At 45.7% G+C, this 16,430-nt stretch overlaps 1 protein-coding gene across 1 annotated transcript in view; it reads right to left on the reverse strand.

Moving 5' to 3' along the window:
• IGDCC3 (immunoglobulin superfamily DCC subclass member 3) overlaps positions 1 to 16,071 on the reverse strand; it is a 110,172-nt gene extending 94,101 nt beyond the window's left edge. Inside the window, exons 1-2 of the mRNA XM_087707600.1 lie at positions 16,053 to 16,071; positions 11,817 to 12,122 (exon numbers count right to left, since the gene is read on the reverse strand). Of these exons, the coding sequence (XP_087563726.1) occupies positions 11,817 to 12,122; positions 16,053 to 16,071 (325 nt within the window). The remainder of the gene's footprint in view (positions 1 to 11,816; positions 12,123 to 16,052) is intronic.
• Positions 16,072 to 16,430: the final 359 nt, after the last annotated feature.

The following is a 16,430-nucleotide window of genomic DNA, read 5'->3' on the forward strand; positions in this document are numbered from 1 at the left end:
AGTGATTAAAGAGAGAAGCAACCTGGAACTAAGGAGAAATTTAACTGACAGTGAGGACAATTAATCAGTGGAAAAGTTTGCCTCTGAAAGTTATGGTTACTCCATCACTGGAGGATTTTAGGAAGAGGTTGGAGGAGAGGAGAGGAAGAGGAGGGAAGGAAGATAGAGTGAAAGAGAGGAAGATGGAAGGGAGAATGAGAAGAGAGAGGGTAGGAAAGGGAAGAGAAAGAGGAGTAGGGGAGAGGTAAGGGAAGAAGGAAGGGAAAGGAGAGGAGGAAGGAAGGAAGTAGAGAAGGGAGGGAGGGAGAAAAGAAAGGGAAAAAAAGATGGTGTCAAAACAGGCGAGGGATGGTAACAAAGCAAACCAAATGGCATGTTATAATCCTGTAAATGGAACGACAAATGCTTAAGAATGATGAATGTAAAAAAGAATAACGATGTGAATGTATACCTATGTAAGAGAACAAAAATAAAAAAAACTTTTCTGAAAGAGAAGAGATTGGACAAACATTTCTCGGAAATCACATAGGGCAGTGATAATTAACCTGCTTGTTGTCATGTGGCGAAAGTACATGCGCACATGCACCCATAATGCAATGCACATGCAACCCCGTTCCACCTGCAGCCCGTACCCACACATGCGCAGCAGAGACACAAAAACCAGCTGCCGGCAGGACACACGTGCACATACACAGTGGAGCTGAGCTGCGGCAACGGCTAGCATGGCTGCAAAGAAGACTCTGCTTGCCACCTGTGGCACATGTGCTATAGGTTCGCCATCACAGTTATAGGGTGTCCTGCCATGGGTAAAGGCTTGGATTTAGTCCCTTCCAATCCTACTATTTTATATTCTATGTCCTAACTCCCTGAATTCCTGCTACCTGGGTTAATCCAAACATCTTAAAAGTTACTCAGGTTGAGAAACACTGGTCCACAGCTACAGTGCAATCCCAGCAGGGGAGACTTGTAGCAGGGGTGAAATCCAGCAGCTTCTGACAGGTTCTGGAGAACCGCTAGCAGAAATTTTGAGTAGTTCCGAGAACCGGCAATCTGGCTGGCCCCAGACTGGGGTGGGAATGGAGATTTTGCAGTATCCTTCCGTGGAGTGGGGAAGAAACAGAGATTTTACAGTATCCTTCCCCTGGAATGGGTAGCAATGGGGATTTTGCAGTATCCTTACCCTGGAGTGTGGAAGGAATAGAGATTTTGCAGTATCCTTCCCTGGAGTGTGGAAGGAATGGAGATTTTGCAGTATCCTGTCCCTGGAATGGGTAGGAATTGGGATTTTTACAGTATCCTTCCCCTAGAATGGGGATTTTGAAGTATCCTTCCCCTGGAATGGGTAGGAATTGGGATTTTTACAGTATCCTTCCCCTGGAATGGGGATTTTGAAGTATCCTTCCCCTGGAACGGGTAGGAATGGGGATTTTACAGTATCCTTCCCCTGGAGTGGGGAAGGAATGGGGATTTTGCAGTATCCTTCTCCTGGAATGGGTAGGAATGGGGATTTTGCAATATCCTTCCCCTGGAGTGGGGAAGGAATGGGGATTTTGCAGTATCCTTCCCCTGGAGTGGGGAAGGAATGGAGATTTTACAGTATCCTTCCACTGCACACCCACCAAGCTGCACCACACCCACCAAGCCATGCCCACAGAAACGGTAGTAAACAAAAATTGAATTTCACCACTGACTTGTAGGCACGGTCTACATATCTGCTCAGAAACGCATTTGGTGCAATTTTTTCCCCTTCAAACCCAAAGATCTCCTGCATCCTAGTATCCATCCGAGAGAACCGAGATCTCAGCTGACCAGGGGCTGCAGATGTTCCATCCTTCACCCCGATGGCCTTCTGCTCACCATAGGAGTTGAGGTGACCGCACTCTGCCTCCACTGTTGAAGCCAGAGATCTATCCATCGGATTGAAAACTCCAATAAATGACTCTGATGTGGGAAGTATGGGTGGAGTGGTGGTGGCAGTCAAAGCTGAAGAAGCTTCTTGGGTGAGAAGCGAAACGTCTTCAAAGAAAAACCAAGAAAGTCCAGTTGCCTCCTGCCAAAAAAGCACCTTTGGGACAACCAGGACCTGGATGACGGAGAATCTCTACGGAGGTTTAGCTGTACAATTTGGGATGAACACCAGGGGTGGGTTGCTGCCAGTTCACTCTGCGCATGCATGCATTTGCATCTAAAATGTCTGCGCATGTGCAAAAGATTAAAAAGGGGGGAAATACATTTCTGCAATGAAAATTGTTCTGCGCATGCACAGGATCGAAAATCAAGATGGCGGCGCCATAGGAGAACCCATTGCTACCAGTTCCAGTGACCCAGGCCGCCAAGTTACTACCTATTCAGCTGAACTGATGAACAGCCTTGGAACGGTGTGGGAGTAGGAATGGAGTCCCAGAGGGGAGGAAATTGCAGATGACAGGAACCAGGAGGACTAACTCAGGTGACCCTGAGGACAGAGATAAACCTCCAAGTGCTTCAACCACCCTCTAAAAGGATGCAAATGACTAGCTGTCTGCAAGGAGCATCAGTCCTTCCATTCCCCACCTTTCTGTCAGAACTGAAGAAGCTTCTTGGAATGGAAGCGAAACGTCTTTGAAAGGAAAAAACAAGAAAGTCCAGTTGCTTCCTGAAAAAAAAAAGGAGCACCTTTGGGACAACCATGGAGAACTGGAGGACAAGAGAATCGCCACAGACAAGAAGATGGAGATGTCATTTTCTGAAGGACTCAAAACACAACTAAGCCAAATTTTGCAGAACGCAAATGATATCAGCGACTGCTGCTGTGATGAGGCCGAAACCATCATCATTGCGTTCCTGCAAAACATTTTATTTTGAAAAGCAGTGTCACTTTCAGACCCAAAGGAAGGAGGGACTTCAAATGACTTCTCTTTCTCTTTCTCTTTTCTTTTTAAATTAAGCTTTGGGGGATTAACAAGGAATTCCGTCAACTGCCTTTTCGACACAAGAGTCAGAAAAATGGCAGCTTTTCAATGGAGCATTCAGAGCTCCCAGATGCAGTGGGGAAGTCCTGGGAATCGGGAGGGAGGCTGAGAATTATTCTGTGCCCGCCCCTCCCCTGCTCAATAGCTGGGAAGTTGGGTGGGGGGATGTAAGTCCTGTTTTAAAAGTCACCCTTAAAAAGAGGGTCCTCTATTTAGGGCCCGTTGAAAAGCCCTAAATGGGATTCAAATGAAGGACTTTACATTTTGAGGAAAGTACTTTCTTGTCAAAATGTCACTCATGTTTCCCCCCCCCCAATAAAGAAACGCAGGCAACTAATCTGTCCCCCTCCCTCCCTCACAATGATTATGTTTGGGGGGAGGGAGGGGGGAGAGATTGACTTTGGCAAGTGAGGTGGCATTTGCAAGAGAAAAGGGCTGCCATAAAAAAAAGCCTCTGGCAATTATGCCAGGGAGCCTCAGAAAATGCGCTTTGTCTGTTATTCCAACACCGAGGGATTTATTGCTGCTGGCGGAAAGCCAGATATGGTAGAAATTATGTGCCGTTGAAAGTTGACGGTTGCCCCCCCTTCAAATTTGCCAGGTACCTTTTATTAGTGTCTAAAAGCACGGAAGAATAAAATATTCTTCCCCCTCCCAAGATGCTTCTGGTTCCAGAGGAACAGATAAAGGGAGCTTCCAGTTTGCAGCACCATGAAAAAGTTTTCTCACTGGCCTTCGTAGGTCGGGGCTCACAAAACGGATGCCCTCCAGATGTTTTAAACAATCACGACAGCCCCGATGAGACGTATTACTAAGAACCTGTTTTGTCTTCAATACCCAGTCATATTAAGCTTTCTACACACGGAAGACCATATTTTGGTTGTGGTGTGGCTTCAGTTTTAAAATAGGGATGGAATTCGATATGAAGTGAATTCTAGGTCAAATGTACCTTTTAGTTTTATTTATTAAATTATTATGCTGTCCTTCTCCCCTAGAAGGTGACTCTGGGTGACATAAATGTAAAAGAAACTAGAAACTCTAGAAACTAAAATTCCCAACTAGCCCTCCTGCCGTCCCTCTCTCCCACACCTCCCTCCTTCCTTCCTTCCTTTCCTTTCCTTCTCCCTCCCTCCTTCCTTTCCTTTCCTTCTCCCTCCCTCCTTCCCTTCCTTCCTTCCCTCTCTCTCCCCCTTCCACACCTATCTCCTTCCTTCCCTTCCTTTCTCCTTCCCTGCCTCCCTGCTTTCCTTCCTTCTCTCCCCCTCTTTCCTTCCCTTCCACATTTGTCTCCTTCCTTCCCTTCCTTTTTCCCTCCCTCTCTCCCTCCCTCCCTTCCTTCCCTCCCTTCTTTTATTTTTGATCTTGCTTCCTGGTGATTGTCTGTACAAATCCACACTATCTTCTTGACTAGATTTTTCTGGAAGTGATATGCCCATCCCTGCTTCTGCCTAAGGCTTAGAAGAGAGACGGACAGGTCGGAAGTCACCCAGCTGGCTTCCGATCTAAGATGCAACTAGAATTCATGGTCTCCCCATTTGTAATCCTGTGCTTAAACCACTACATCGAATTCGCTGTCCTTTCCCTGCTTAACTGCTCTTTTTTTTCATCTGGCTTAAGCGCTGGGAAAGTAACTGGTCTCGCCAGAAAACTCAAGTTATGGTTAGGATCCTTAACTCCCAAAATGTGGCTGCAAAATGCCACGCTTAACCATGGTTCACCAGAAACCTCTGACTTTACGATCAATTTCATGGGTTCTTCCTGTTGGTAATTAATGAATGCTGAAAGGATTAGGCTCACATTAGTACTCTAGCTGCCACAGGGATGTCTTTGGAGTAAAGGCAAAGGTTCCCCTCGTACGTATGTGCTAGTCGTTCCCGACTCAAGGGGGTGGTGCTCATCTCCGCTTCTAAGCCGAAGATCCAGCGCTGTCCGAAGATGTCTCTGTGGTCAAGTGGCCGGCATGACTAAATGCCGAAGGCGCATGGAATGCTGTTACCTTCCCACCAAAGATGGTCCCTATTTTTTTACTTGCATTTTTACATGCTTTCGAACTGCTAGGTTGGCAGAAGCTGGGACAAGTCACGGGAGCTCACTCCATTATGCAGCGCTAGGGATTCGAACCGGCGAACTACCGACCTTTCTGATCGAGAAGCTCAGCCTCTTATCCACTGCGTCCCTTTGGAGTGTGGACATATAAATCAAGAAGGCAATCACAAAAGTCTAATCAGGTTTTGCCTCTTTTTAGGTGTGTGTGATCAGCATCTTGACTTGGTTGAACACATCCTGGCCTAAGGCGCAGAAAGTCTGCTATATAAGCCATGCCTGCTAGGGGTTGGTGCTTTGCTGGCACCGCATCCTATTTCATTATTTTAATTCAACACATCTTCAGAACACAACACAATGGAATGGAACCAAACAATGCAGGGGAGGGACTTTGGACCAGGGAATTGAGGGGCGTATTTCTGCTTCCCAGCAGCACAAAATTCGGGTCTAACTTTGCTCTGAAGGCTCCTTAGAAAACTCTTCAAGCGCTACATTCAGGGGAAGAAACTCTTATCAAAATTCCCCGCTACTGTCTGAGGCTGATCTGCAGCCAAGGGGAAGAACCCTTTTTTTCTCTCCGCACTGCTTCCAAATTATGAAAGACTCCTGACATTCTCCTCTTTCTCTTTCCACCGTCAGGAACCGGATGGAGATCTTCTTTTTCTGCAAATTTTCTGAGCTAAATCTCTACGGGGATTCTCTGCCATCCAGGTCATGGTTATCCCAAAGATGCTTCCCCCCCCCCACAATCTTCCAAAAGGAAACTGGATTTTCTTGGGGGGTTTTTCCTTTGAAAACATTTCGCTTCTCACCCAAGAAGTCGCTTCAGTCCTGAAGAAGCTTCTTGGAGGAGAAGTGAGATGTTTCCAGAGATAAACCCAACGAAAGTCAGTTGTATTTTTGGGGGGGTGAGGGGTGGAAGCATCTTTAGGGTTCTGAACTAAATCAACATTATTCCTAGATGCATGCAGTTCCTCCTCCTCCCTTCCATTTTCTGTCCTGATTTTTATTGTTCACTCAGGGCAGCCTGATTTTGGCGGGGGGGGGGGGCATCGCCTGATATAATAAACAAATAAACCTACAGTTTGCACCTTCTCATGATTGGAGCAGCAGAAGGGGACGGGAGAGAAAACTACCTACATCTGGTTTACATTGCAACCTTCCTGTGTCCGTCTGCCCCCTCCGCCCTCTCCCCTGAGCTACAGAAGCGATCAATGCCATGGGAAAGAGCAAGCGGGGAGAATATCCTGCCCTGTACACCTTTTCTAAGCAGGGGAAAATGAAAAGGAAGGGGCAGGGAGGTGGGATGGGTGTGTGTGGAGACAATGAAATGACATACTACTTTTGTGTTTGTGTGTGTGTGTGTGTTCTGGGGAATTTTCCCTCTCCTCTTAAGGATGGAAGGAGGCCTCTTTTTTTCTCAGTCCTCTCCAGAGCCTCAGCATCCTTTGGTGCGTCACCGTCTCTCAGGCTGGGCCCCGGGGAGCAGAATTTGCCTCTCCTCTGGCAGGGCTCTATTCAGCTGCGAAGAATGGGGGGGGGGACACAAAGGAACAGAGGAAACTGTGCCGTCTCCGAGCTGCATTCAAGAGGCCATCTGCTCCTGCCAAGACAGCGGAGAGGGGCGGAGAGGGTGGGGAGGGAGGAACCAAAGGGAAGATCCCAGGTTCAGGCTTAATCGGGGCTATTTAGCAAGGGACGCTGACCCCTCCCCCCTTCCCTCCCTCTCCCCAGGCAACAGCAACCCAACTGTTAAAAAATTAAGTTTCAAGCACTTGCCTCTCTCGTTGGCAAACAGGCCACGGAGAGGAGGAGAACCTGTCCCCCAATCTGCTCATGGGCAGCCTAGTGCCCTGCGAAAACATTATCTGGCATTCCCCTAGCTCCCCCACCCCCGGACCTGTTTTCAATTTGGCTGGGTGAAAGAGAACTTGCCTTGGAAACTGATTTCCAAAAAGAAGCAATTTTGATTGAGTTCTCCAGAGAGAGAGAGATGATGCTGGGGTGGTGAGATCACTACCATCCAGGGGTGAAATCCAGCAGGTTCTGACACTTTCTGGAGAACCAGTAGTGGAAATCTTGAGTAGTTCAGAGAACCGGTAACAGAAATTTTGAGTAGTTTGGAGAATTGGTAGGGGAAATTTTGAGTAGTTCAGAGAACCGGTAGCAGAAATTTTGAGTAGTTTGGAGAACTGGTAGTGGAAATTTTGAGTAGTTCAGAGAACCAGCAAATGCCACCTCTGGCTGGCCCCCGAGTGGGGTGGGAATAGAGATTTTGCAGCATCCTTCCCCTGCCACACCCAGCAAGCTACACCACACCCACCAAGCCACACCCACAGAACCAGTAGTAAAAAAAAATGAATTTCACCACTGTTACCATCCCTGTAGTAGGAGAAGAGCAAGTAGTGGGATACCTGGGGGCTCTCTGAGCTTGCGGACATTTTATTACCAGACTAGGAAACATCATCAGTGTACCATGAGGGTAAACCAACAACCAAGTTCAGAGAACATTAAGAACTGCAAAGATTATCATGTACCAATAGAAGAGAATTGTTGTGGTTCGGAGTTGATTTGTGACGTTCTTGGAGTTCTCTGAGTTTGCTTGCAGATGTTTTGCTACCCAACTAAGCAACATCATTGATGCATTCTCTGTTCCCCTAGAAGTTCTGAATGAAGCAATTCCAGAGGTGATTGCCTGGATAGCTGAATTGAACAACCATATATACCACTGCCATACCCTCATAGAAGTTTTACTATGGAACGGAATGGAACGGAACAGAACAGAGAGTAGAGCAGAGCAGAGCAGAGCAGAGCAGAGCAGAGCAGAGCAGAGCAGAGCAGAGCAGAATAGAATAGAGAGTAGAGTAGATAGAGTAGAATAGAAAGTAGAATGTAGTGTAGTATAGAGTAGAGTAGAGTAGAGTAGAGTAGGGTAGAATAGAGTAGAGTAGAATAGAGTAGAATAGAATAGAATAGAATAGAATATTCTTTATTAGCCTGGCATGATTGGACACACAAGAAATTTTTCTTTGGTATATAAGCTCTTCAGTGTACAGACATACAGCAACAAAATGATAGGTCATAGATCATAAATCACAGTTGCAATCATTAAACATAAACAACAAGTGACAAATTATAAGATACCAATAGGTGAAGATAGTAGGAAAGAGGAGAAGATGAGAAACATGATGATAGCCTACTAGCTGGGTAAATTTCTTAGGCCTAAAACAGCTGGGGGAATAAAGTGTTCAGCAGAGTAGATTTGCATCTCCCTATATTGTTGGCCACTGATTTTATACTTCTCTTGTTCTGACCTAGGCTTCCCGAGAGCATGACGCAAGCTCCTTGTCCTGACAAAAACATCTTTTATTAATTGACTGTGAATTCTGCTCATTCGCATCCAGCAAAGTCTTTCAAGGGAGGATTTACAGTCACAGACCTGATCTGACTTGGACAGCTGACAGGCCGATATCTGCAAAACTTGGCAAGGAGTCTCGAAGAGTCATGAACCAATTAAATGAACTAATAGTCTCCTGCAAACTCCACTCCTTTCGCTCCTCTTTTATTTCCTCTGGGAGAGGCCAATCATTGTCCACCTCTGGCCTTACTCCCAAGTCACCCCTGTTCTTTAGCTGTTCCCTTCGTCAGCCAACTCTGTGCATACGTACACTGGGAACAGCTCCAGCTGTTCGTCTGCCTCACAGATGTCTGACTCTAAAGGCAGCTGAGGATTATCGGACGGCTCTGGCCCCCTCTCTGCCTCCGACACAGAGCCCTCATCAGAGCCTTACCCAGACTCCAGGACTGGCCCATGCTCCTCCCCAATCTCCTCACTGTCCGAATCTGCTGCTCCGCTGGCGGGCCATAACACCTCTCCTTGTTCCAATCCCATCCTTAATCCCAGTCAGCATATACATTATAAATGGAGATTTAAAAGAAACAGAATATTGTGTATTAAGAGGCACGTTTGATGCAGATTTTTTAAAAATGTAGATCCATGCAGAAATGATGAAGAAAAGAATTAACAATGGTCTCATAACGTTAGTTTAGATTGGAAGTTGACCGACAGCTAATTCAGTCATTCTAAACCAGTGTTTCTCAACCTTGGCAACTTGAAGATGTCCGGACTTCAACTCCCAGAATTCCGAGTGGTTAATGGATTAAAAGAAATGTTAGTGAAGCGTGCCTATTTTTACATATATAAATGTGCAGCTGTACTTATGCTCTCCAGAAACCATGACCTAGTTACATTTCTGATTTTTCTAATTTCTCTTTTCCTTTTTGCCTATTTTATCATGCATGAGAAGGTACCTGAGAAATTGAAGCGTTTATCTTCAAACACTAAGCTGCTTTTAACGCTAACACGAGTTCTGGGATTGCCAGAGGCCTTGTTCACACATCTCTCCATATCCCTTTGCTCTCGCAAAGATCAGACACTTGTTTTGCTATCCCGTTAGAAGCCGAGATGTTCTTACATTACAGAATCAGGGTACGTTTTTGCCGGTTGATAGATTTAGAAGACAAACTGAGTTACCGCAGTAGGTCATCTGAAGGCATCGCATTTAGATTGCAAGAAGACATACCCCAGTTCACACCCTTTGACTCAGGAATAAAAAAAAAGATGTTGGGACTCTGAAAAGAGTACAGAGAAGGGCAAAGAAAATGATTAGGTGACTGGTAAAGCTAACGCTTCCCCTCGCACATATGTGTTAGCCGTTCCTGACTCTAGGGGGCGGTGCTCATCACCATTTCAAAGTCGAAGAGCCAGTGCTGTCCGAAGACGTCTCCGTGGTCATGTGGCTGGCATGACTAAATGTCAAAGGCGCACGGAGCACTGCTACCTTCCCATTCAAATGGTCCCTACTTTTCTACTTGCATTTGTACGTGCTTTCGAACTGCTAGGTTGGCAGAAGCTGGGACAAGGAACGGGAGCTCACTCTGTTACGTGGCGCTTGGGATTCAAACTGCCGAACTGCTGACCTTTCTGATCAACAAACTCAGCATCTTAGCCACTGAGCCACCGTGTCCCTGTAAGGGGACTGGAGGATGAAGCATATAAAGGACAGTTGCGGGAATTGGGTATGTCCAATTTAATGAAAAGAAGGACTAGGGGTGACATGATGGCAGCGTTCCAATACCTCAGGGGCTGCTAGAAAGAAGAGGCAGTTAAGCTATTCTTCAAAGCACCCGAGGGCAGGACAAGAAGCAGTGGGTGGAAACTAATCAAGGAGAGAAGCAACCTGGAATTAGGATAAATTTCCTAATAGTGAGAACAATTGACCAGTAGAACGTCTTGCATCACTGGAGGCTTTTAAGAAGAGACTAGAGAGCCACTGGTCCAGAATGGTATATGGAAAACCTGGAAACCTTGTCAGTCAGAAGTGGACATCAGGATTCATCCACTGTCCCTCGGGGTGCTTTTTTTCAAGAGGCAACTGGACTTTTTGGTTTTTAAAATAAAATAGAATAGAACAGCAGAGTTGGAAGGGACCTTGAAGGTCTTCTAGTCCAACCCCCTGCCTAGGCAGGAAATCCTATACCATTCCAGACAAATGGCTATCCAACATCTTCTTAAAAACTTCCAGTGTTGGAGCATTCACAACTTCTGGAGGCAACTTCTGTTCCACTGATTAATTGTTCTAACTGTCACGAAATTTCTCCTTAGTTCTAAGTTGCTTCTCTCCTTGATTAGTTTCCACCCACTGCTTGTTGTTCTACACTCAGGTGCTTTGGAGAATAGCTTGACTCCCTCTTCTTTTTAGCAACCCCTGAGATATTGGAAAACTGCTATCATGTATCCCCTAGTTTTTCTTTTCAACAAAAGTAGACCTACCCAATTCCTGCAACTGTTCTTCATATCCTTTAGCCTCCAGTCGCCTAATCATCCTTGTTGTTCTTCTCTGCTCTCTTTCTAGAGTCTCCACATCTTTTTTTCTTTGAAGACATTTCGCCCCTCATCCAAGAAGCTTCTTCAGCTCTGACTGGATGGTAGGAAATGTAAGGATTTATACTCCTTGCAGACAGCTGGTTGTTTGCATTCCTTTTAGAGAGTCGTTGAGGCTACTTGGAGGTTTGTCTGTGTCCTGAGTAGTGCAAATGGGTGTGGAGCCACTGATGAAAGGACCATTTTGTAGACTGGAGAGAAAGGTGTCATATCCCGCCCTCCTCTCGTGAGAGAGAGCTGTTCAATTTTGACCTAGATGGCCACTTTGATCCCTCTTTCAATGACCAGCTGTCTGCAGGGAGTATAAAACCTTCCATCCACCATCATCCAGTCAGAGCTGAAGAAGCTTCTTGGATGAGAAGAGAAACGTCTTCAAGGAAAAACAATGTATCGTATTTTTCGGACTATAAGACGCACCAAGATTTTGAAGACGTAAGTAAGAAAAAAAACGTTTTGTCCTCCCCGGCCCTCAGGAGAACTCTGCAGGCTTCAGCAGGGCTGGGGGGAAGGCAAAAACAGGCTGTTTTCACCAAAACGGGGGCATTTTCCCCTTCCCCCAGACCTGCTGAAGCCTGCAGAGTGCTTCTGGGGGATGGGGAAAGGCAAAAACACCCCCATTTTTCTGAAAAATACCCCATTTTTCACAAGAATGGGATGTGGGGGCAGAGCTTCAGGAGGCCAAAAATGGCTGTATTTGGTATATAAGACGCACCAACATTTCCATGCTCTTTTGGGGGGGAAGCTGCGTCTTATACTCCAAAAAATATGGTAAGTCCAGTTGCCTCATGAAAAAGCACCTTTGGGATAATCATGAATATCTGGATGACTGAACTTTTCCATGGACACGTCCCTCAGGATGGGAATGAAGGAAAACTTACTTGCTGCCTGAATCCGAGCTTTCCGGCTCACCAACAAACCGAAGCGGTTCCGAGCCACACAGCCGTATTCCCCTTCGTCGGAAATGCCGTCCTCCTTCCGCTTCCGGAAGTGGGAGAAGTAGAGGGAGCCATTGGCCAGCGTCAAGGGCTCCTCGCCCTCCGCCACCAGCAGCCCGTTCTTTCGCCACGTGATGCTGATGGGTGGAATCCCTTCCACTTGGCAATCCAAGACCAGGGGCTGTTCCTGCACAGCTATCTGGTCGCTGGGCTCTACGGTGAACGCCAGCTCAGTGGCAAAGCCGAAATCTGGAATAAAAGAGAAGCGAAGATGTCCTTTTATAGACTGTTACAATTTTATTAATTTATGACATACCAAAAAAAAAAAACCAATACAAAAGCAAAAAAACGGGAAGGAAAAGGGGAAGAGAAAAGTGTGGAAGAGAAGGAAAAAGAAAAAAAGAAAGAAAGGAAGGAAGGAAGGAAGGAAGGAAGGAAGGAAGAAAGAAAGAAAGAAAGAAAGAAAGAAAGAAAGAAAGAAAGAAAGAGAAAGAAAGAAAAGGCATTGCCTTCTGACTCCCTTTGGTGCAGTAAGATAGGGTAATAACACCAAACCACAACTTTTTAGTTTTACACAATAGTTTAAACTAGCCCACTTCTGTAACACCCTATCTATCTAATCTAGGGGTGTCAAACTCGATTTCATTGAGGGCCACATCAGGGTTGTTTCTGATCTCGGGGGGCCTGGGAGGGGCATGGTAAGCTCAATGTCACTCGTGTCAGGAGCATCTAGGGCGGTTTGAGCTCTGTGCCAGCAAGAAAGGGCTTGTGAGCCTCCTGCAACCCACTGCCAGCCAAAAAGGAAGCTTGGGAAAGCCATACACAGCCCTCCAGAGCTCCGTTTTGGCTGGCAGAAGCACTGCAGGCTGGTCCTTCGCTGTTTCCAGGGCAGCCCCATGGGCCAGATCTAAGGACCCCGCAGGCCTTGAGTTTGACACCCCTGATCTAACCGGTAAAGCCCCAAAATCAAAGTTTCATTTGGTTTCTACCTCAAGCACAAAGTCCAGAAGCGGTTTCCAGATAGAAACAAAGGTATTTCTTTTTTCTTTGACCAAAGCACTCAATTTAGTCATGTCTGCTAATTCCATCAACTTTTGCAGCCATTTGTCTGTTGTCAGGGTTGAAGTGTCCTTCCATTTTTTTTAGCGTAATCTTGCTGTTGTCAACACACACACACACACACACACACACACACACACACACACTAAGGTAAAGGTTCCCTTCACACATATGTGCTAGTCATTCCCGCCAAAAAAGCACAGAATGATGTTACCTTTCCACCAAAGGTGGTTCCTATTTTTCTACTTGCATTTTTTACGTGCTTTCGAACTGCTAGGTTGGCAGAAGCTGGGACAAGTAATGGGAGCTCACTCCGTTATGCGGCGCTAGGGATTCGAACCGCCAAACTGCCAACCTTTCTGATCGACAAGCTCCGCGTCTTAGCCACTGAGCCACTGCATCCCACATATATACAGTATATAGCATCAAAGTTCCATTTCATTTTCCAAGTCTTTTTCCGTTAACCCCGAAAGAAAAGTCTCTGGTTTTATATTTATATTCACTTTGAAGAATTTTCTGTATTGGAATATGAATCCTACACCAATATTTCTTTGCTTTGCTTTATCATTTAGCATAAATGATTTTAAAAAAATCCCTCCTTTATGTTTATATTTCCAGTATTACCGAGAAAGAGAAGAAGCTCTTTTGAAGCCCCCAGGAGAAAAGAAACAACGAGAGCGGGGAGCTACAATGTTTGTGCTGGGGGAAACTTGCCAAGGAGCTTCTGTTCAGAAGATGGGAGATCAAACAAGCAATCCAGAGAGGCTTCCTGAAGGATCTGAAGTCTTAAACTGTCGGGCTCTAAAAAGAAAACATATTTCTAGCCCTCGGCGTTGCCAAGAAAAATCAAACCGTTTTGCAAAATGTTCTGGACTGGGTGCTTATCCCAAAAGTGTTGTTTTTTTCATTCCTTATGGGAAAAACCTATCTGGTACTCATCATTTTTGGTACTCATTGTGCCTTTCCAGAATCAATTAACAATGAGTACCAAGGTATTGCTGTAAAAGGTCGACACAGTCAAATGCCAGTTCTTTCCTTCATATTTATATACTTATACTGCTCTTCAAAATAAGAGAGGCCAGGAGATTTGCCATAGCTGGGGGAAGACAATGTTTTAAAATGCTTATTAATGGGTTAATAAAAGCTGCAGACGTGTGTTTATTCTCAGCTCGACTGCAAAAGGTAAACTGAGTCTCTGAGTTTGGAAAAGTTTTGCCTTTACTTTTGACCCACAACTCATCATCCCTGCCTTCCTGCTCAATTTCTCCATCTGCCACATCTCAGGTTACACTCCAAATTGATCCCCTCTTAATCCAACTTGGGTTGCCATCAAAAGCAGGAGGAGGAATCTGGAAAACACCTGAATTTGCCCTTCACTGATCTGTGACCCAAAAGATCAGGACCTCCCCCACCCTCTCTCCCGTTCTCCCCTTCACAGATTAATCCAATTGGAAGGTACCTTGTAGGCTATCTAGTCCAACCCACCCCCTGCCCAAGCAGAAGACCCTACACCGTTTCTGAAAGTTTGCAGTCCAATCTCTCCTTGAAAGCTTCCAGTGTTGAAGCTCCCACAACTTCCCAAGGCAACTTCTGTTCCATGGGTTGACTGTTCTCACTGTCAGAAAGTTCCTCCTTATTTCCGGGTTGAATCTCTCCTTGTTCAGTTTCCATCCATTATCCGTTGTCTTGCCTTCGGATGCCTTGGAAAACAAGTGGACACCAATGACCCTCTTTCAATCCAGACTACCTCACAGGGTTGTTTGGGGAAAGGGCAGGGGGAGATGACGGCAAACTGGAGAAAGAGATGCTAAGAAGACTCCTCTGAACTCTTGATTGGGGGGGGGGGGCAGAAATTCCCCAAGTCAATCCAACAAACAATTAAGCAGCGAGTCAAAAGAAGGGGGTCTACCATCCCGTCAAGAGAATGCTCTGGGCTCAATTATTCTGCCTTACTTATCGGATTCCAGAATCTTAACCACTCAGGTTGTTTGACACTCCAAATTATAGGAAGGAGGAATGTTAGAGAAAGCATTCCTGGGCAGGCAACCCTGCAGACCTTTGGCCTTTGACCTGGACCTCACTGGGGTGGGAAAGCCACTTTGGAAAATCAGAAGAATGTTTGCATGAGAGGCCAGCCCAGACCCAGCGGAATACGCCTGAAACATCACAAAGAGACAAGCTGGAAACACGGATTCTTTCCCTGTTTGGCTTTTTAAAAAAGACGAAAAAAAAAAAAGACCTGAAATTCTCCTCAAAGACCCGAAAAACAGCTCCAGGTCAAACCGCCAGAACCATAAAAAGAAGAAATGAAATTGAGTTGGCTCCGCTTCCTCTTCTAGCGAATGGAAACAAATTCAATGAAACGATTAATTGAGAATTGCCACTCATTTCCTAATAAGTCACTTATTGGCTGTATATTACTTAAGCTGCCTAGGGGAGAAAAACATCTCGGATTGGCCAAGATGATACCTTTCAAATCAAAGCACATTGCAACGTTGAAAGGATGACATGTCGTGTCTACACACATTTATTCCGAAACAAGTTCAATAGTCAGCCAGCCTTGCAGCCCTTAAGGTAAAGGTAAAGGTTCCCCTCACACATATATGCTAGTCGTTCCCGACTCTAGGAGGCGGTGCTCATCTCCATTTCAAAGGTGAACAGCCAGCGCTGCCTGAAGACGTCTCTGTGGTCATGTGGCCGGGATGACTCAATGCCGAAGGGGCACGGAACGCTGTTACCTTCCCACCAAAGGTGGTTCCTATTTTTCTACTTGCATTTTTACTTGTTTTCAAACTGCTAGGTTGGCAGAAGCGGGGACAAGTAAGTGAAGCTCGCTCCATTACATGGCGCTAGGGGTTCGAACCACTGAACTGCCAACTATTCTGATTGACAAGCTCAGCATCTTAGCCACTGAGGCACTGCGTCCCTTTAGCCCTTAGCATTTCTTAAATATTTGGCCATTTCTTCAGCAATCAGTTAGGTGCAAGTTTTCTCATCACCAACTGGTCTTCGTTAAGAGAAAACAGGTAATCCTACGATTGCAACCTCGATTGAGCTCAAAATTCCCATTAATAAGCAAGACAATTGTTAAATGATTTTTTTTTGGCTGCATTTCATTACCTTCCTTGCGACCAACCATTGGTGGTTTACAACATCAGCCTTAATTGCATCTTGCCCTCAACAGTCTGGATCCTCATGTTATCCACCTCGGAAGGCTAGAAGACTGAGTCAACCTTGAGCTGGTCAGAATCGAACTGCTGGCAGGGGGCGGAGTTTGCCTGCAATGCTTCCATCCTAACCACAGAGACACACTTAATATTTAAGATACTTAGGAGGAGGGGCATGGAAAGTGGAAAGCACCGCAGCTCCATTCATAACTACGAATAAAATGATAAATTAAATGGGAAACTGGAACATCTGTAAGCCTTTTAAAGTAGGTCAAGTCACGAAACGGGAGAGGGTGAATTTTAAAAGCCTGTTAAGAGTTTCTCTTACTCC

Source organism: Thamnophis sirtalis, unplaced genomic scaffold (genome assembly GCF_051295495.1).
Source record: "Thamnophis sirtalis isolate CommonGarterSnake01/CBP01778 unplaced genomic scaffold, rThaSir2_p1.2 scaffold_2, whole genome shotgun sequence".
Taxonomy (NCBI): domain Eukaryota; kingdom Metazoa; phylum Chordata; class Lepidosauria; order Squamata; family Natricidae; genus Thamnophis; species Thamnophis sirtalis.